The following is a 21,351-nucleotide window of genomic DNA, read 5'->3' on the forward strand; positions in this document are numbered from 1 at the left end:
GACTCGACTAAAAGTATGTGACTGGAGAACAATAATAGGAGCAACTGTCCCTCACAAAATTGGCTAATTATTAACATTAAGTATTCCAGAAAATGCTTCAGTATTACTAAAATAATGCTGTCTCTACACAAAAGAAATATATTAGTTATGTGGTGAGTTTGATTGCAGTTTTCTAGATGTCAGAAAAGCCTGTCATGAGCAAAGAAATAGTAATGAAGATGGTTTTTCAGCAGGCAAGAGTTACAAATAAAGCGGAAAAAGAGAGGTATGCAGACAAAATCAGAATTATCCACAGGGCTGCAGCTCTCAGCTGTCCTGATGTGAACAGGGAGAAGTTACCGCTCCAGAGGTTTTTTAAAAAAGTAAACAAGTCCACAGGATACTGAATGAAGGCAATAGACACCTGAACTCATTAGGGGCCACGGAGCATTCTCCAAATGAAGAAGACTTGGTTGAATCTTCAACAGGAGAAAGCACTTTCAGCAAGACCTTCGCTTGTTCTCAATACATTTCCTGGCTCTTGGCCTCCCACATGAAACAGACCATCAGTTTGCCGGGTAGGACTACAAAGTTGCTGCAAGTAAAACCACACGATGTTTGTTCATTTGCCTGTGACTGAAAAAGTAGCCCCTGGGTCAAACTAGATTTTCTTTTGTCCATTGACACTAGAGTGTCTGGACTCAAGGTAAAAAGGGACATACAACCTCTGTGAAATGTCCTGAAAGAAAACAAAATATGAGAACCTGTTCAGTAAAATCTCATACAAAGGCAAACTGAGTATCTAGAACTGCTGAGACTCACCAGGCAGTGGTTTGTAACTGAGAATTTTATTTTATTACTGCAGTTACTAGGCCTTAGAAGAACTGCTAAACTGAAATGTATTAAAAGAAATACTTCATCCTTCTAAAATTTTTACCTATCAGCAGCTGTATGTAATTCTACTGATTACAGCTAGGACCTGTAAATAGCTTTATATTAGAAAAAGTAGCCTCAGAATCTTAATAAAATGTATAGTTTGTCTATTGACACTCACCAGAGAATAATCTGGTGTATTTATTCATAGGCAGCAAGACCCTAGAAAACAAAGTAATGGTTAAAGAATTTTTAACAGATTGGTATTGTGGCTCTTCTCTAAACTAAACAGTTTTTTCTTTTCTAGGTAGTTTTTAAAACAGCAGAGAGGGTCAATTTTTTTTTTTTTTAATAGAAACATTTTTAATTAAAAATATAACCCATTTAAGAAGGAAATTTTGTTAAGAAAAATATATCCATACTTCTTTAGTGAAAGATGTTCTACCTCAAAAGTATCTGAGAACTAATTGAAAATACTTAAAGTCTGAGATCCTGATGCTAATAACACCTCTGTACCAAACCCATACTTTAATGATTTAATTTTCAGCAGCCTTTTCAATTATTGCCCCACCCCCCACAACATACAACATTTAAATCAGAATTAAAACAGCTACACCCCCACCCCTTTTTATTTTTGTTAAACTAAGTTGGAGGAAAAGTTAACTAACAGGTGCCATTCTCCAAATAAAATTAGAGGTTTTTATTAATTTAGGCAATTCCACACCCAATATTTCAGTTATGTAAATTTTCTCTTGCTTCTCCACCTCCCTTCAAGATCCTAGTAAAGAAACTTTTTCTTCTTTCAGCAGGAATATTTTGCCTGCCTGACAAAGTAACTCTCCTCTTCCCCTCTCCACTATTAATAAATTCATGGTGCATTAATATCTTTCTTCTGCTGACCATGATTCTACTACATGTGTTCTGGTTTCATGGTTAATAGGATAATGCATAGTTAATGTATCTTTAGTATACAGTCCATTTAATGCTTCACAGATCATTCACAATTAATCATTGACAACTGCAAGAACAAACAGGTGAGCTGAGGTTCTAAACTAACAAAGAGGAAAAAAAGAGTTCAGTGTAGTTTTGACTCTGTTCAGCTAAAACCAGATGAATTTATCTGCTCTAGGTAGCAGTGTGATGAAGTAAAAGAGAACTGATCCATTTAGAAAGACATTAGAGACGTAACGAACACTACAGAGAAAATCCTAAATCTCTAATTTATGAGGCTACAACTGCAGTACCAGCACATGAGCTTTCCTCTGAAGGCTTTAGCAGGACTTTTGTGGAAGCTGGACCTGAAATTGACAGGTGGATTTCAGCATGCAAAGAAAGATCTTTTACATGATTAGTAACAAATAAGTCCTTAAATACATCCTTTAGCATGAATAAAAATCAAAACTGTGTCATCAGAAAAATATCTCAGATCTGGGACATTTTCTTATTGATGCACGTAATGAGAAAAGTGAACAAGTTATGAAGGTGATCAATGGATAAATGAAGAAGGCAAAACTTAACTGAGCATGAGAAGCAACAAAAGTATTTCCACATGAAAGGGGCACTCAGTTGAGCTTGGAAACAATAGATGTATCAATGGAAAAAATGTTTTAATTCAGCTGTTCTTTTTGAACAAATGCTGCAGCTGAAAATGTGCTTGGACACAAAAGGCAACCATCTCAGTTAAAGCCATGTCAGATTATTAACCGCAAAACAAGCTACAAAGACATTTCCACACAAGGAATATCATAGGGTCATGAACACAAAGAACATGGTACTGCCAAAGGAGCTGGTCTTTGTATTAATACTTAGTTTTTAATGTATCATATTTAAGTGGCCTCAAATGAAATGAGAGATCTCAGAGAACTTAGTATCATACAAAAAGATGGAAAGGAGCATTCCATCCCTGCAATTTTTAGTCTTAAGTAGGAAAGAGAGCCAAAAAATAAGAGTAGAAACAATTCATGCACATTCATCTGATCTTTGCAGCAGAATCCAGAAATTCCATCCGAGTGCGCTGCCCAGTGTTTTGATAACTATTCTACATAAAATGCTTTCAAAAGGGAAAAATAAATAAGATCTGAGTCTTTGAGGAGAAATATTTGTCAGATGGTGATAACTGTGCAAATGAGAAAACAGACAATCTTTTAGCCAAGGTGCTAGACCAAGAGATTGCCTTGATGCAGATGTAACAGAGCAATGAGACAGCACCAGCAAACACATTGTAAAACATGTCACTGTTTTGGAGTTCACAGATGTTGGGTTTGCTCTTTCAGTTGCTTTCCCTCATATTGGGCTGATACCGAAAAGCCGGTCGAAGAAACTCTCTAAGACTCATTCTGGAGTTTTAGAAAGCGGGCATTCTTTCTTGCAGCGCTGGATGCACAGGGGATAGTTCCACCTAGCGTGCATACCACAGCTTTAGCACTAACAGGTTATATAGAATAACTAATTGCATATTAATCAGATTAGTATACATACACATAAAAATAATTGCAACTGATTATCTTAGTACTGCCTACATCCGATCATGCACAATGAAGGATCCCTTTGAGTCAAAGGGCTGCTTTTGCGACCACTGACCCATTTGAAGTTCTTGTTGGCTGTCCTTGAAGTCTTTATTCTAGTCCCTGTTCTTTGATCTTGAAGCTTAACGCAGTTTCAATCACATGTGGTCAGTTTCAACATTGTTCTCATCTAGCGTACAGGAACATCTAGTCATAAGAGCAAAGAACTGCAAACCTTATGAGTAACTACCTCTACTACTTAATTCCTTGGCTATACTTTTGTCTATTGTTTCAGTCATAGTGTTAGGATAAGATTTCTAATAATTATTTACCAAATCTCACTTTTACAGTCACCTAGCAGCAAACCAATTTCCACGGCTGGTACAAAATATTAAAACCATCAAAATATTTAGATATACCATACAGAATGTATGGAAATATGCTATCAGGGCCATGCAAATCCTTCAGCTGTGATTCACTCTAAAGGCAAGCATTAATCAGTTGACATCAGGTGGAAAGGCATAGAGAAAATTAGAAGGGAACACAGTTGTGAACTACCACACATATATCATCATCTGCAGTGTAAAGGGTTACTAAGGTTTGCTAGCTCAGTGCTTAAGCCACAATAAGCACAGCAGCAGAGACTTCCATGCAAGGATTTAGCAATAGCCTTGATAGTAGGCAACTTCCCTTTATGCTCACAACATGCCAGCATGGCTTCCAATAGGATGGCCTGAACCACCTAGAAATAGTCCTCATTAATCAGTGTGTTACCCATAATGCAGCTCAGTCCTAGACTGCCTTGTAGTAAAGGGTCCTTTCTTACTGTTATCCTGTGGTCCAAGATTGGTAGCTGTCTAGCCAAGTGCAAAAATTCAGAATACAAATGTTGACAAAGTCCTCTATAGCTATTGAAATGCTGTTGCCTCTATTCTGTCCTCTAACCATGTGGGAAAAAAGGGGTAAAGAAATTTATTGCAGTCCAGCAAAAGTGTATCCAAGAGCTTCCGTATCTCTGGCCTACTGTAAAGTGATGGTGTCTGTGAAATGGCACATTAACAGATATTGGTTTTAAAATGCACCTATATTTATCTCATGGTGTTAGTTTATAAAAGCCGAACCTCATAACAGCTCAGTGAAAAGCTCCAAGACACACCATTTCTGAAGTTCTCTTGAGTCTTTAAGAGCTGGAAATACTGGATTTGTCTATAACCATAACACAGTTTTTTATTACTTCAAAGAGCAACATCCTCGCACAATTTTTCAGTTATCTACTTTATTAAGTAGGTGTTTAATCAAACACTTGTTTTAATGTTTTTATGCAGGAATGCATTTCTAGGGAGAAATCTCTTCAAGTTTTTCAGGTTTCGGCTTTGTATCTGTTCAGCATTCATTTTTCATTTTTTCACCTCTTATTTATCTAATACCACATTTAGAGCTAAAGATTTTGAGTTCAAGGAAAAAAAAAAAATTAATGTAACAGCAATTATCATGAGATCTTTAATACAAGTGAAGCCAAAGAAGACAACTTGACAGGTAAAGACAAGATAATAACATTACAAGACCATTCTAAAACAAAGTCAGAAATGTAAGAGGAATTTCTTCCCCTTAGAGGTCAGCTTATTATTTTTTGGCAAAGAAGGGATGCTGGGTTTGAGGGGGGGGTTGCTTGTTTGTTTGTTTTCTGGTGAGCAGTAGCTTTCCTGACATGTGCAATGCTATTTATTAGCCCAATGGCATTTCATGTATTGTCCAGGATAGCTCACTCTGGAGACCATTCTGTGTTAGTGTCCTGTGAACTGTTTTCTTTCTCCTTTTCTTTAAATGCAAGACATTTTTCTCTAATAATAAGTGTATTATCTGGTATAATATTCTAAGCTTGATGAGTTGGTCTAGCTATTCCTTGTTTTACAACACTGGCAAACAGGAGTCATCATCTAGTGCATACCAAACAAGAAAATAATGTCTCAGTTAGTAATTTCAAAGGGAGAATCTGATGCTGCAAAAATTTCTCTTCTGGTGGAATTGTATTTGATACATAAACAACCCATGAAACCCCAGCTGAAAAAGTGCCTTCCTTTTGTCTCCAGACTGAGTCTGGAATTCATCTCACATGATCTGAACTAATAGTTAGATGTCCAGGTGTTTAGACATCTCCTCCAAACAAATCATCAGCACTTTTTTTCCATAGCCATGGGGAAAAAAAGGCAGTTCCATGGCATTATGCATACTTTCTGCCTTAAGCAGTCATCCTCAAAGAGAAAGAATTGCCCACTTCTTTCTGTGGTCTACAGAAAGTACCTAAATTACTGGTCTGGGCTATACTTACAGAATTGAACTTCAAAGCAGATGAGAATTCCCCCCTAGAATAAAGCACATGATAGATTTCTTGTCCAGATATTCTAAACCAATAACTAGTCTATCTCACTCCACAAAGTTTGTGTCCTTTTAAGGATGAAACACTCATGTAAATGATTGGCTGTGCTTCAAGGTATTTAGTCACTTCCCTGTTTATCCATCCCTAAATATGGGCTAAACTTTTGAAATCACTAATTTGTAATAATTGCTGCTCTGAAAAAAGTGTGGCCTTTTTAATAACTAAGCAGTACAAAAGTAAAGATCTGTGACAAAAGGCATTGTATCTTGCTTTGGAAGTGGGAGCAAGCATGTGTAAACAAGCACGTTACTTAATGTACAAAGCATACTCCTTAAAAATTCATGTTTATCACAAAATTTTACAATTCATTTACCCTTAGCTTCATATTGTGAGATTTTATTTATTTTATGTGTTAGATCTCTACAGTTCTAATTCTAGGAAGAATCTTGAAACCTGGGGGTTAGCTCTGGCTCTTCTTTACTGCAGTGCAGGCACACTGACTTACCATAGCTTCAAAGAAGTCTTCCCTAGATGATTTGGGCCCATTCCATAATTATTCTTTTGATGCAAGTGAAACATGGCTGTTTCTGGATCTTTTTCAATATATCTTCTCGACTTACCATAAACTTTGCCTTACCTGATGAGCATACTTAATGGACACATCTTGTTAGGTATATCCTTCCAGAACTACTCAAAAAGAAGATTTTTACATTATGTGGTATAAAAAAGAAAAATCAGACTAAAATTTTATATACACCAAAATCAGTAAGTTCCTTTGAAGATATGTGTGCATTGTTAGGTCACATTCTAAAGGTTGTGGAGGACTTGGACAAAAGCTAGTTAAAAGGCAGTGGTAATATCCAGAAAGTTTGAAGAAAAGGGTACAAGCAGTGTACCTTTCAGTTAGACATTTGTGACACAGGTGATCACAACAGTGATAGAAAAGATACTGTGTTAGGCACACCTCCTTCTTCATGCCATTTAACTCTTTTGATCCCTTTTAATTTCCCACTAAAGCAAATTAGCAGTATTACCCAATACACTTTTTTTTGTGCTGGTTTCCCATAGATTCCATTGGGTTCTAGGCACACTTGAATTATTAAAACAAAAAGTCACTGCTTGGCTGTTGAAAAGAGAAAAATCTTTGATCTTGCAGTGTTTCCTCTGCAGGTCTAATGGTTTTCTTTTATTGCTTTGATTCAGTGATTATTTGTCAGGGGACTGACCAATTCATAAACTCTTTGCAAGTCTGCTTGTAAAAGTACCAATACCTGGAAGCAGACTATTATACATATGTTTTCTCAAATTTTCTGGAGAATATGCTGGTTCTTCCCCCTGTTGTGGGAACAATAAACATTTCTTTTTGTTCTAGGTGACCTAGAGTACATTTCTCTAACAAGCTATTTTTGTTACTTAATTTCTCAGCTAAAACCTTATCAATTTAATAATTAGCAGGACCAGACCTTGGAATTTAACTCTCTTCTATTCAGATAACTAGCAATTATATAAATAACACTCCCAAGAGGAAGAAATTTGTCACAGCTAGAGAAAGAGAAACTCAGACCCAAGAGCAAACTAGAAAGTAGAGATAAGGATTTCTGCAAAGCTTGTAAGTATCTAAAATAGATGACCCTATGTTTTCCTTGTTCCTGGTTCTTTAGCCTGTCACGGGCTGAAACTATTCACCCACCTCCCCACCAGTTAAGCACTTCCAACTCAAATGTACAAATTCACTCTAGACCTATCTTTCAATGCTCAATGCCATCTTCCCTCCATTCCCTTAAAAATGAGAACACTAGTGAATAATTTAGTGTCTAGAGTGTTACTTTAAATACATTAAATCTAATATAAATTTACACTGAAAATCAAAGCAGATTTCTCAAAATACAAAAGCCAATGTTATTTTGACTGTTCATTGCTGTTATTTAAAAGGAGATGGTCAACATACATATTGGGAACAAGCCATATGAGATACCAGAATGTCTTGTGCTAAGGCAACATGACACCCTACAGACCAAGTCCCATCGTTTGGATACTAACAGGGAAGCCTAAAAAATAGGTGAGACATCCATCTACCAAGACATTATCTTATCCCTTATAGATACAAGTATTATTTTAAATAGAACAGGTCAGGCAAGTTACATTCCACATAAGTGATTCATGTACCAAACACACAATGAACTGGGGAAAAAAAAATTATTCTATGAATGAAACATCTGGGCCCCAAATATCTGTAAATAGTTCAAACTAAAGGTGAAATTTGAAAACATTGTCCAAAGTCACTGGAATGTAAATCAAAGTTACAAAGAATCCTGCAGTTCACTGCACGTTTGTCTAACATTTCTAATCTCATACAAAATCTAAAATGTTTCGAAAAATATAAATGAAACTACAATATTTCTGATAAGCATAAGATTCCGTTTCCAGAATGATTAAGCTAATATCTAACCTACATGCAGTCTCTACAGGTCAATGAGTCCACATATATGAATTGACATGTAAATGTATTACACATACTGTCTACCTCACTCTACTAACTCTGTATGTATATATACAGGGAGTCCAAAGATTGATCCACCAAAATGCATGTTTTAATGAAAATCTTTTGACACAAAATATTTTGTTTCATACTACATTGAAATCAAACATGTTTATTCTGGCTTAAACTGTTCCTCTTTTTTTGGTTTAAAAACTGAGAAGTCACTTCCAAAGCAAACATTTGTAATCCAGAATTCATTCAGAAGTAACGAGAAAATAATATTTCAGTATTTTTAATGACTTTTTATTTCCAAGTTAATTAAGAGGAAAGGAAGAGTTATGTTTATTTTCTCATAAACTTTAGCATATACAAAAATAAAGTGCACAACTTTGAGAGATTCAGACCTAGCAAAAATGGTTTCAATGACACTTAGGTGATAACAGGTCTGAACTGGCTCTTTCAAGATATATTTTTCTACTGCAAATATGAGATCCACCTAAATGTATTTTGTTTCTGTAATGCAAACAGCCACATTCATAATATTAACAAATGTAAATGGACAATATGGGCCTAGAGTTATGGCCACACATTTACAGATTGAGAGTATCTGTAGTAAAATCAATTGATGTGGATTCACATTATTGTATCTAAGAGAAAATTAGACTCATTCATTGCTACTGGCCTGCTCACTGAATATTTGATTGACCTGTTAGAAATGGTTTGAAAGCATTATGGGTCATAATGGAATTTTCTTAATGGCTACTTCAGTTCACTTTACATGTATGGACGTTTTTTTAAAATGAGATTTTAAGTTTACCTATTATGAGATAAACCCTACCCTATCTAAAAACTCCTATCTCTGGTGTTAGTTGCAGCTGACAGAATGAGGTTTGGTACAGCACATTCACAACAGAATTTGATATGTGTACTATTAGGGATTATCACGCTATCAGCTTGATAGCAACAGGATCTTACTGAGTTTGTTTTTTATGAGATTTAGGAGTTCATTGTTTATACCAAGAATGTTGATGTTACTATTTAAAGCGTCCATGGTTCATTCATACATGTATTTCTGCTTAGTGAGGAAAGTGTTAAAGTCCATCACCTGTATAACATTTTTAAAGCTGTACAGTACCATACCTCTTAACAATCTCGGAGGTTTAAGGAGCTGTCTCAAAGTTAGCAAACAAAGCAGAATTCATCTCTGCTCTAACTAGAAAATTACATCTGTGAAACATCTGATTCAATGCTTATCTTTGAGTAGTTGCTTATGACAGAGGTCATTGTATGTTTTCTGTTTTAAAACTTCAGTCAAGATAGAGCTCATAGTTAAATGAAGAGATCACAAGGAAGAAATGTTAAGACAGATATTTCTTAACCCATATACTCATGTTAAGACAGAGACTTCTTAACCCATATACTCAAAGGGAGAAGAAAGTAGCCACTATGTATCACTGCTTGAAGCAGGACAGTTTCCTCAGACACAGAAAATGTGGAAGACAATCACAGCTTAGCAATTTCCTGGTGCCTTTCATCTAAACACCACATAATACTAAATAAACATTAATGAATGAAGCTTCTTAGCATATCTACAAAGTAAGTACAGTAAAGAAGAAATGTGTTTACTTTTTTGGCAGATTTCCTAGTACCCTAAAGTTGCTGATTATAAAATGATCCAGAGCGATAGATGCAAGCCATCAAGGAAAAAATACATGCACTTTCATAATCTACAGAGTACTTTGTGAGAAGTTGGGGGGAAAAACACTCTCAAGATATTGCTGGTTGAGTAATTTTAAATTTATATAGTTTCTTAATGAAAAGAAAGTGGTAAATTTTAAGAGGAATGTTCATGAAAAAAAATATTTTTAAATCAACTCTATTCTTTATGTTGTTATCCAGTGGTAAAATCTCCTTTGTCAACTCCAAGAGTTCCTGAACATCCCATTTCACAGTTTGAGAAATACAGGACTAGTTAGAAAAATGGAAAAATGGAAATTCAAGTTACAATTAATTCATATGTTCTGATTATTTAGTGCATGCATGGGCAACTTTTCACAAAAGTAGTAGCTTGAATATTAAAAACATGTCTGGACATGCTCACTTCCACAGCGTAAGAATGTCCTCTAACATCATTCCAAGTCAGTATTTGAAAATTTTCTGAAAAAAATTTCTCAGCTAATCTATTAAAAAATAGTAACATTTAAGAACTGGACTCAGACTGTAACATCCCTTACATTTCAAAGTATATACTTTTAGCTTTAAGGATTATTTTACTTCTAATGGAGCAAATGCATGAGACTAAAGCATTTCATAAAAAAACTGCAAAATGTTCTAACTGTAGAAAAATATCAGCAATAAAACATTATTAGAAGCATTTAACATCAGAGCACCAAATTCTTGGCTTTGTTACCTTGATTCAACTATATTAAACAAGGCAACGTTTTGTTAGATTGCAGGGATAAGGTCGGTTGATGTGTCTTGGCAGGAAAAGAAAATAAAAAATGACCTTTGCAAACCACTGAAACAAGTTTGCTCATTCTGTTTCTTTGCTCCTACAAACCACATGTTCATGGTTTTAAAATAAATAAATCATAAATAACAATAGGACTAAAACTAAATAAAATTGTATATGTATTATCTTATCGTATACCTATCACTTTTTATTTTTCAAAGGTTTTTGGCTCACATTTATACAAAGCTCTCTTCCATATTTGTGCATAGCAGAAAGGAATCCACAAGTCTGGGCTTTACTAGCTGCTGAAAATCTGAATCTTCGAGTCCTTCAGGACTCATAACTGCTAGTCTCCGTAGGGCTGCCTAGAAAAACAAAACAACACAATTGTAATACTGTTAAGGTTTGACAAAGTCTTCGTTGCAGAATCCATTATAACTATCTCTAAATAATAGCCAAGACTCAAAACTGAACTGTGCAGGTCTATGGACTCTTCTACCTGGCTAATGTCTCATTACTGTCTTCATCTGTCAGATGAATCTCCCCTGAAATGCAGCTATGAAATGACAGTTCTTTTGGGGCACATTACTTTTAGACCTGAGCAGCAGGGACAGTGTGGTGTTAAAGAACACAGAAGTGAGACTCAGAGCACTTTGATGGTAAACCTATCTCTGATCTGCTGCACATCTCACACTGCCTCTTTGTATCTCAACTCTCCTCTCAGCTTTTGTCTTATTTATGAGATCTATAAGCCATCTGATTTGGAAAACGTGTGCTACTGAAGTTTTATTGCAATGCCCATAACAGAAGTCTTCTAGATACTAGTGTAGTAGAAAGAAACTGTACATTTCAAACCATTTGGGAACAAATAGAACTGCCAGTTGTTCCAATTACAAGGCTGCACAATACAAATTGCATTGATGTTACTATTATCTTCACGAATTCTTCCTTTCTAAGAAGTTATCTGTTTTTCTCGCTGGAGAAAAATATGCAACAGTTACATAACTTCTAGCAACCTGACACAACAGATGCAACTGGAAAGCAGGCTGGCTTTCCTCAAGAACAAAAATTGTCTTCTGTTAGTAAGGTCGGATAGTTGTGATCAGGTTATCTCTGTGCTGTTTTTCAATGCAGCACTAACACAAGAGTTAATCGCCTGCTTCAAAATATACAAAAAGTAATCAACCAAGCTAAAAATACCAAACAGTACAAGCCCTCAGACTTTAGTGATTATACCCATCAGAGCCTGAAGCAGCTTATGTCTCAAGGACAATATTTTTGCCGCATGTTTATCAGAAAGTGTCATCAGACATTTACTAAAATATCAGGAGAAGCAGAATTGCTAAGACAGACAGGCAGGTAACATACATCTCAAGCGATAGGCATGAATTCAAGGAGTGTGCAGCAACAACTTCAGTGAGACAGAAAGATCACAGTCTGGTTGATGCCATCACTCTGTGGCCTCTGCTCTAGCTGTACAAGATTAACAAGCCTTCTAGGCATATGTGAAGAACAACCACAGCATTTCTTATGCTCACATTCATACTCTCTTCATCCTGAATGAGTCCTGCTTAAACGAACAAAACTTCTCACATGCTGGTATAGAACTAGCTGTTAATCAAAGCTGCAATAACCAAGTTTTACTTTTACATTTAAAATAACATTAATATTAAAAAGCACTGTCAAACAATTTACTTCAGTCTTCATTCATCAAAACCTGTGTCCTAACCCTAGATCACCCATGTCCCCAGCACTTTCATCTCACAGAATGCTAGGTGAAATTACTCAACTCCAACAGCTGACTGGGGCTCACAGTCCATGCAGTGCAGGGCCAGCAGCTGGGATTTTTCTCCTAAGCAGAGAAAGTGTTAACCTTCTCTTGGCCACTCTGTGGCTGGACACTGTATTGTCTTGGAGACCCAAATATCAAAAAATGGATTGTAGTGAAAGCAAGAAATCTCCTTTTCTCTCTTTGACCACTTTACATAAATATTTCCATATATTTGTGTGTGTGCAGATAAAGGGCTGCTTCCCCTGTGATTCAAGGCTCATTTCAGCAAACATAGCATCATCAGAGAATGAAATTTAAGAATTACTGAAACCTTACATTCTGAAGTGTTCCAGAGAAATTTTTGAGTGCTCAATAATGTTAAGATGAAGCCATTTTTCCTTATATGCTTACATCTTCAGTCAGAGGATAAATAATTGACACTGTACAGGATTATGCTTAAGGGGAAAAGCAGGAGACCCTGGCATGAATTTAAAACATTCCTGCAATAGTTAATGCATTTTGAAATCTAAAGGGCTCTTTTTTCTGCATTTTTCAGGATAAGCATGAAAGAAAGATTAAAATGTACCTACCAGACATGCCACTAAAACAGAATCACTGTTATTTCTTTCAGTTGGTGATCTGCAAAGTTTAATTAGGCGAGGAATACCTGAGTGCACAAAAGAGTATCAGGAGAAATAATTTAGAAAAACAAATTCCTTATTTTGAGATGGGGTCTTTTTTTAAATGTTTTATATTTATTTTCCTTAGTAGATATGAACTCTCATGCAAAGATGATATGCAAATACTTAAGGGACTGTCCATGAAGCTATGCAGTTCAGAGCAGTCACATTCAATAGTTGTAAAGCATAAACAAACAAATGCATTGTTTTCACCCACTATTGCTGTTTCAGAGTGGAAATTGTGACCTCCATTTCTTCCCTATCAATCCTCCCACATGCCCTTAAAAAAATCCTGCCAAAAGAACATGTTGCTTCCTGTTAGATTCATCACAGCTGAATCTGCAGGGGTCCAAGTTTTCTGTCCAGACAGATCCTGCACAAGAGTTTACATAAAGGAATGGAGGAGGCAGCACTGTCAGTTGGCAGAGTCTGCCACAGCTATGTGTTGAGTGGACGCTGCACCTCAGGTTCCTCTGGGAAATGAGCCAGAGGTTCATTTAGTACAACCTCCTCAGTCACTCACTCTGGACAGACTATATAGGGAACCTATTTCATAAAGTGTACCAAGTGAGGCTAAAAATTAAAAAGAACTTCTCCATGACTGGCAGTTCCTCCCTCTTTTTCAGTCTGCCATTAAGCTAGTGATACATCCTTACAGCTGAGTTTTACGGCTGCATCTGCCACTTCAGGATCTCGGCTGAGTCGTGCCAGCGTAACTGCAGATTTCTGTTGGACTCGCTCACAAGCAGCAACTTCTGCTGAGTTTCCTGAAGATGATCTTTCAAAGAGCATTTCCATTAAAAGTTGAACACCTGGAAGGATGTAAGAGCCATTGTCATCCTCTCCAGCAAAACACTGAGTCCAAAAAAGTAAAGGGAAAAAGCAAGCTTGGTAAATACAGACCAATAGCTGCCCAAATAGGGCATGAAGAATGCATAAATGTAGACTGCAATTTGGCCATCGGCATTCAGGCACATCTGATCTCTGCATAAGTTTGTCTTCGCGAGGAAGCTACAGAACTTCTGGAACTAGGAAATGCACTAACTCTTCCCTTCTTTAACTTCTTGACTCCTCTACAAGTTAGTATTTTAGATTTCACAAATTTATTTCAGTCAAACTAAATCCAATTCTTTATTTGCTTCTAAACTAACCTGAAGGTAAATCACTAGCCTAAAAATCTGTAGTGACATATTTCAGGTCTCTACATGAAATTTTGCTTTGAGTTAAAGGAAAGTAAAACTTGTTTTCAGTTTGTGTATTTTTAAGCAAGCCTTTAAAAGTTCTCATCTCAAACTGTTTAAGGGTATTTTAGAATGGGGAATCCTTTAATGAGGGAAATGATGAAATCCTGCCTCTTGAACTTTACTGTGCGACTAACTTCACTTCAGAAGAGACAATGTCATCCATGTTGAAATGGTTTCATTAACTTATTGTTGCTGGTAGGAGTTGATATTCTTATTGTAGCAGCACAAAAACAGATGAGACTGTACTGATTTATATTTTCTAGATTATTTTAAATGTAAGGACAATTATGTGCTATTAGACTTCATACGCTATTAGGCATTCAGATTACTTCAGGTAGCATCAGAGGATTTTAACTGTTAGAACATTTGCATAAATAATTAAGAGAATTAGCATCAGAATCATGCAGCTAGATAATAATCAATCAACATACAAAAAAGTCAAAGTTGAGAAGACAACATATCTAACTTCCCCAGGATTCAAAGACCCTTCTCAGTTTGTGAATCTGGCTTCTGACCAGCATCTGATTATTACAACATTAGGCAGACACAAAAAGCCTTTACACACAAGACGAGTGTCAACCCTTCTCAAAAGCCTGGGGGCATATGGTTCTTTGTGAACTTCCATTATGAAGTGCATTCACCAACTTTACTTCATCACATTGTGCGTGACAATCCACGTATACATCTCCACCTACTGCAGTATCTAGCATGAGTTAGGCTTAGCTGGCTTAGCTGTTAGTGTAATTTCATGAACTCCAATCAAGTTTCTGCTGTAGTAGAAATAGAAGAAATATGACCATACACCTGTCCCAAACAACAAACCGGTTTTGTTGTGCTCCAGGAAATAGATAGCCAAACTACATAACCTATCTGTTAATCATAAAGGAGTGCAAAAACTTCCAGGGCATATCTGGATTGTGAGTGGTAACAACAGTGAATCAGAAAACAGCACAAGTCAAACAGACAAATCACCAACAGGGTATTTGCTACCCAATCCTGTAAGTTCAGACACCTAGGAAATGGGAAATCTCCTGGGAAATGTCAGGGTCTTGCCAAGAGTTTCTGGAAAAGACTCTGGGTAGGGGAGCCCCATGTGCCTGCACCAAGAGCTCCAGGACCACCTCTCCAACCTCCAGGAACACAGGGAGCTTGGACCAGGCACATGGCAGGAACCACCATGTGGGCCTGACTGACCTCTCTCTGTGACTGCCCCATCTGTCCCAGGCTACAAGGAGGTCATAGAAGAAACAACCATGCTAACCTGCCTTGCCCCCCCCCCTCACTGCACTGTCTTCTGCATGGGACAGGGAAGTCAGGTAATTTGTAAAACTGCATATATCTGTGATTAAATTGCTTCGGTATCCAGATCCTTTCAACCTCCACATTATCATTTGGTCTCAAACTGCAACACCTATCCACCTTAGCAAGGACATCAAATGCATGCTACCTCTGCACACAGATGGATCACATCAAGCAAATTAGTTGTGCCTGATCCTTGCAAGTCATATTTGTGTGCACAGAGCTCAAATGTTCCACTGAAGTGCAAGAAACATCTAAATCCAGTATTACAGGAATTGGCCAATTCTATTTCCAGACCTAGTTCTATGTAGATGCTTTCTGAAACCCCTTCTCTCACCTACAATCAGCCATGTCTGAGATTCAGACAGATCCAAACTCAAACCATTATTACCCAAACCTTAATTTAAAAAGTGTGGAAGGGATATTCCTAGGACAGAAAAAGCAATATATGTGAAGCTTCGCTGTAATTTAATAACTCCCACCAAAAAAAAAAAAAAAAAAAAAAAAAAAAAAGCTGTCTTACTATATTGGTTGGCCATGAATTTGCTGGTAGGTGTATTAACAGGGCAGTTACGTCCTCCTGTATCCTAATCCACAGAATTATGAACCTAACTTCTCAGACTTCTGGTGGGCCTGTAACACCTAGGGTTTTTTCAACATAATTAATTTCTCATAACATGATATATAAAGAAGTGTGGGAAAAAACTGGCAACTGCTGTATGGTAATAAAAACATAATGCTTCAAAATTTATAATACTTCTGAATACTTGTGAAAAAAGTGACACAAAAAGCAGGTATGCATGGCTCAGTATCAGATGATGTCTTTCAACATGTAAGAATTGCCACCTTAGACAATGCAATTACCAGAATAAAGGTTTTTGAAACACTTTGTTCTACCTTGCTTTGTATCTATCAATTGCTGAGAACATGAGCAATAGGGTCATACATGAAAAGTTTTCTAAAACAGTGGCAACTTCAGTTACATAGAACCATCCCAAGGACTCATTTTGCACCCTGCAGCAATGTGCAAGATTAAGCAGAGGCAGGATGCAAAATGGAGTATTATTAGTGAAGCCTTTCTCCGTTACCTTGTAACCACTACTTTCGCATCTACCCACATTCTCCACAAACAAATCCAGAATATAATTCAGCTAAAATACATACCATTTCCTTGAATGATTTCTGAAGCACACTGGTCCAAGACAGACATGTTTGCCAATATTGTTACCACCTGTTATTAAAAAGATAAGAGAATATGAAGTATAGCCCTACAATTCAGTAATATTAAATAGCACTTTGGTTTATAAGATTAGTATGGCAGAAATATGGCAAACCCAATACAATTAAAAAGCATTCTTGTAGTTGAACAGTCTATTCCCACCTTAGTGATTTCTCAGGGGTCTTTACCTTACATACGACTGCTAACTGAAATCCAGACAACATGAAAAGTAAAACATCTCTTTCTCACATTCCTATACTCATGCATAAAAGTCTGTTGTATAGAGATCTATGCAGCAGATTTGTTTAGTGGTCAAATTGGTAGAAAGGGGAAGATAAAAATTTATAAAAACCAACCAACCGAAAGAACCTTGGAGTCCTACAAAGAATTCAGCCAGGAGCTGCCCGCCCTCAGGAACCAATCGTGTGGTCACATTCCAGCTCAGGCAGAGCTCCCAGTGAAGGCTAAGAACCAGCACACAGCATACATTCAGTAGCGCCAAGTTATTGCCACCTCTCTGCTTCGGGGTTCAGCTGAAATCTTGAGAAATCCTTGCAACAGGTTTGGAGTTTTGAGCCTTGGTTCAAGGGAGTATTTAAGGAATACTTTTCAGTTTTATTGAAGCCATAAGTTGTGTGCATGTCAAAGCACTGTCTCAAAATGAGCTGGATTTTAAAATCCATTTATTCCTTTCCTGAGTTAAGGCCAACACTAGGTTTTGTGCCAACAGAAGCACATTTTGAGATCCTGATTTACGGAATTTCTTACCCAAATTGCACTGTTTTCAAGATTAGCTGTAACTCAGCTTGCTTAAAGTGATGCAGCAAGCCGTTGACAGACACTGGATCATGTGGAGCTCTTGGCTTTCAATCACCCATTCCCTTCATTGATATCATCTACTTTGTCTCATACGTCCTGCAAGATACTCTTTTTTACTTTATCCTTGCTTTCAGCATGCAAACACATCTCAATATTAACAGCATATGTGAGAGACCAAATAATAAATGTTTTAGAACATTAGAATGCAAAATAGAAATAATATTCTTTCTTTAATTTTGTCTCTTCTAGTTGAGAAAAACTGATCAGCCTCAAAAATAATGATCAGCTTAAGAACTGGTTATCAGCTTTTTAACAGTACAGTGTCAGTTCACAAACAAGCAAACTTCTTAGATGTAAGTAGGCATGAGATCAGATCACCATTCTGATCTCACTTTGCCATTTTAATAACAAGGATGACTCATTTTTGATGCTGTGACATAAAGGTCTTCCACTTTCGAAGGTAGTGTTACAGTGTCATCTCTCTGAATAAATATACTTACTTAGGATGCAAATGAGTTGCTGAAACTCTACAGAGTGACAGGTAGAAATATGGTAACTCAGTATATGTCTATGTATTTATTCCATATTAATTATTAACTGTGTTTCAGGCTGAGTGTATATGTTTTCTCATTCTAAATTATATCCTGTTAATGAAAATTGCTTCCTCTATGCAGAGTCTGTACCCCATGTGGCTCACTAAGCCACAGATGAAGAATTCAATTAGCCACAATTTGAATACATGCCAATTATTCCACTGCTTCAAGTTATTTTGTCTAATAAGTATTTTCATACATAAAAATATTTTGTGTGCATCTTTTGACACCAAAAATTATTTGAGGTTATATCTATACTTCCTTTGCGTTGATTATGTGGCCCCCTATATTTTGCAATGTATTTATGAACTAGCCTAATGGGTTTATGTGTAACCTTCTCCAGAGGGGTTTATAAAAGACCCTTATCATCAATAACCATCAAGTTCTACCTATATTATCTTTTAAAATCTTTGTAGGACTTCAAAGGCAGTTAAACTATAGATTAGCTCACTCCATATGGATAGATTTTTCTTTCCCCCCAAAAGTCACATTTTCCTATGAGGTACAGAACGTAACATGAAATAGCATAATGTAAACACATAATGGGCAAGCTGAATAAAGAGTTGACTTTAAATGCTGTATTTCCCCTATACTTGACTATTTTAAAATTCAGTATACGTGCATCTGTCCTCGTTTCAGCTGGGATAGAGTTAATATTCTTCCTAGTAGATGGTATGGTGCTGTGTTTTGAGTTCAGTATGCAAGAACGTTGATAACACTGATGTTTGCAGTTGTTGCTCAGTAGTGTTTAGTCTAAAGTCAAGGATTTTTCAGCTTCTCATCCCCAGCCAGCGAGAAAGCTGGAGGGGCACAAGAAGTTGGCACAGGACACAGCCAGGGCAGCTGACCCAAACTGGCCAACAGGGTGTTCCATACCATGGGACATCACATCCAGTTTAGGAACTGGGGGGAGTGGGGGCGGGGGATCGCGTCTCGGGGACTAACTGGGTGTCGGTCGGCGGGTGGTGAGCAATTGCCCTGCGCATCATTTGTACATTCCAATCTTTTTATTACTGCTGTTGTCATTTTATTAGTGTTATCATTATCATTATTAGTTTCTTCTTTTCTGTTCTATTAAACCGTTCTTATCTCAACCCACGAGTTTTACTTCTTTTCCTGATTTTCTCCCCCATCCCGCTGGGGGGGGGGGGGGGGGGGGCGGAGTGAGTGAGCGGCTGCATGGTGCTTAGTTGCTGGCTGGGGTTAAACCATGACAGCAGCTTACATGAAAATTTCCTCTGTAATACAGTCCAAAGTTCAAGGAAGCTTAATACTAAAGATTACCTCTCTAGGGGAAAACACAAACTTAAATGTGGACTCAATTTGCTTTGAAAAGCAACATTTCTTTGAGCACTGGTATTAATGAAGTCTCCTTTCTTTTGGATTTAGAGTTGATCAAAAACCATAAACAGAACTTTTCCAGTTCTGGAAAACTTTTCCAGTGGCACCTCTCCCACTATAGATTTTTTTGTTTAATGATACATAGGCTCCTGCTTCAGTCTTTATCTTAGCCTCTCTTTTCCCATTATCTGGCTCCAAATTTCATAAAGCCATAGGCAGTCTCTCAAAAACAACTGTGAAGTCTTGTTGAATCAGCAAACCAGTTCAGGTGTTATTGTGAGACATGGAGCACCTAAACAGATATAGATAAAAGTGACTGCCTAAGCCTCATTTCCACCAGGAAAATAGATAAAAATGACGGGAAAAAATAGATACAAAAGCCTCTTTCAGAATTTAAATAATTTTGAAAGAAATTAAAGACTTGAAAATATTTAATACAGAATCCTTACTGTTCAACTGTAATATTTATTACCAATTTCATTAATTGTTCAAGACATTTCTTGTAAAAGCTTACACTCCAAGATTGTAAAGGACTGGCACCTGAGGCAATTTATGATTCTTGCAACTTTTCTGGATTCCTAAGCCATGCAATGAACTTGTAGTCAGCTCAAAGTATAAAAAAGAAAATATCCTGAAGACAGGACACATGAGCTCTGATCACCTGCAAGTGCTATCCTACCGTGCAGAAAGTCTGTGCTGAAGCCACCCACAAATTACAGTACCCTAGTGATATCTTGATATGTGGGATCTGCAGATGTGCTATTAACCAAAGACTGTCAGAGATTTTCCAGAGAAAAAAAGAAGTTGCTTCATCATATGTGGAATTTTTTAATGAAACGTCTGATCTCACATTCTTCTATTGCCAAACCTAATGCAGGATTATAGTGGACTCCCTTAAAAACCATGTGCTGCAAGAACTCATCCCATTCAGCATAATCCCTGCCTCAGCACTTGTATGTCTGCCAGGCAGATCTGTTCTGGAGCTAGATCTTGATCCACGCATCTCCAATATCTGTATTCTAACGGAGGTTTCCAATAGACTAACCCAGGCTAGTCTACACTCTGGTATCTGTTATCCAGATCCATCAAAAATTGCAGGTGCTTCTCTATGGCAGGACTCCGATAAACCTGGTAGCTGCAGCTTTCTCTGCGGGAACTGGCAGCCCAAAAACCACAGAAAAATAGACTTGATCAACAAATAATGAACTAATACATTTGTTTGCCACCAGGTGAAAGCTGAATTATTCAAGTCAGTGTCACATGATTTCCACCACTTTAAACAACCAGAGGAACAGGCCTCGGGTTTAACCCTGCATTCACCACCTACCTGTTAATATGCGCTATGCACTATGCACCTAAACCACATCACAGTGAGACACAGTAAAACACAAAATGCCAGGAAGAGAATTCTCAGGCCAGCTCATGTTTTAGCACCTTTTGAAGAGGCACCAATGGATCAAGATGTTAACATGCAGATAGCTTCACTGGGACTAGTAAGATTTTTCACAAGACTGAGGCTAAGTAGTTAACTTTCAGAGCTTAAAAAACCATACCCAAAATCAAGAGCTATGAAAGTTCACCTTTAAATAATTTGTTGGTGAACTAAGTATGCAGGGGCATTTGCAGGGGAGGGGGCTCCCCTTTAGGTCCATGGAAAATTTCCCTATTTAATAAATAAACTTAAAAATAATACAGAAATTTCATACATTCCAAATGTCAGT

General features: G+C 37.1%; 1 protein-coding gene across 6 annotated transcripts in view; it reads right to left on the reverse strand.

Annotated features, from left to right (window-relative positions):
• Positions 1 to 10,468: 10,468 nt before the first annotated feature.
• The window catches only part of INSC (INSC spindle orientation adaptor protein), a 148,675-nt gene continuing 137,792 nt past the window's right edge, over positions 10,469 to 21,351 (reverse strand). For all 6 annotated transcript variants that reach the window (XM_049819858.1, XM_049819856.1, XM_049819859.1 and 3 more), the window contains 4 exons: positions 16,823 to 16,889; positions 13,772 to 13,927; positions 13,026 to 13,102; positions 10,469 to 11,029 (listed from right to left, as the gene is read on the reverse strand). In XM_049819858.1, the coding sequence (XP_049675815.1) occupies positions 10,901 to 11,029; positions 13,026 to 13,102; positions 13,772 to 13,927; positions 16,823 to 16,889 (429 nt within the window). In that variant the 3' untranslated portion in view covers positions 10,469 to 10,900. The remainder of the gene's footprint in view (positions 11,030 to 13,025; positions 13,103 to 13,771; positions 13,928 to 16,822; positions 16,890 to 21,351) is intronic.

Source organism: Accipiter gentilis, chromosome 17, assembly GCF_929443795.1.
Source record: "Accipiter gentilis chromosome 17, bAccGen1.1, whole genome shotgun sequence".
Taxonomy (NCBI): Eukaryota; Metazoa; Chordata; class Aves; order Accipitriformes; family Accipitridae; genus Astur; species Astur gentilis.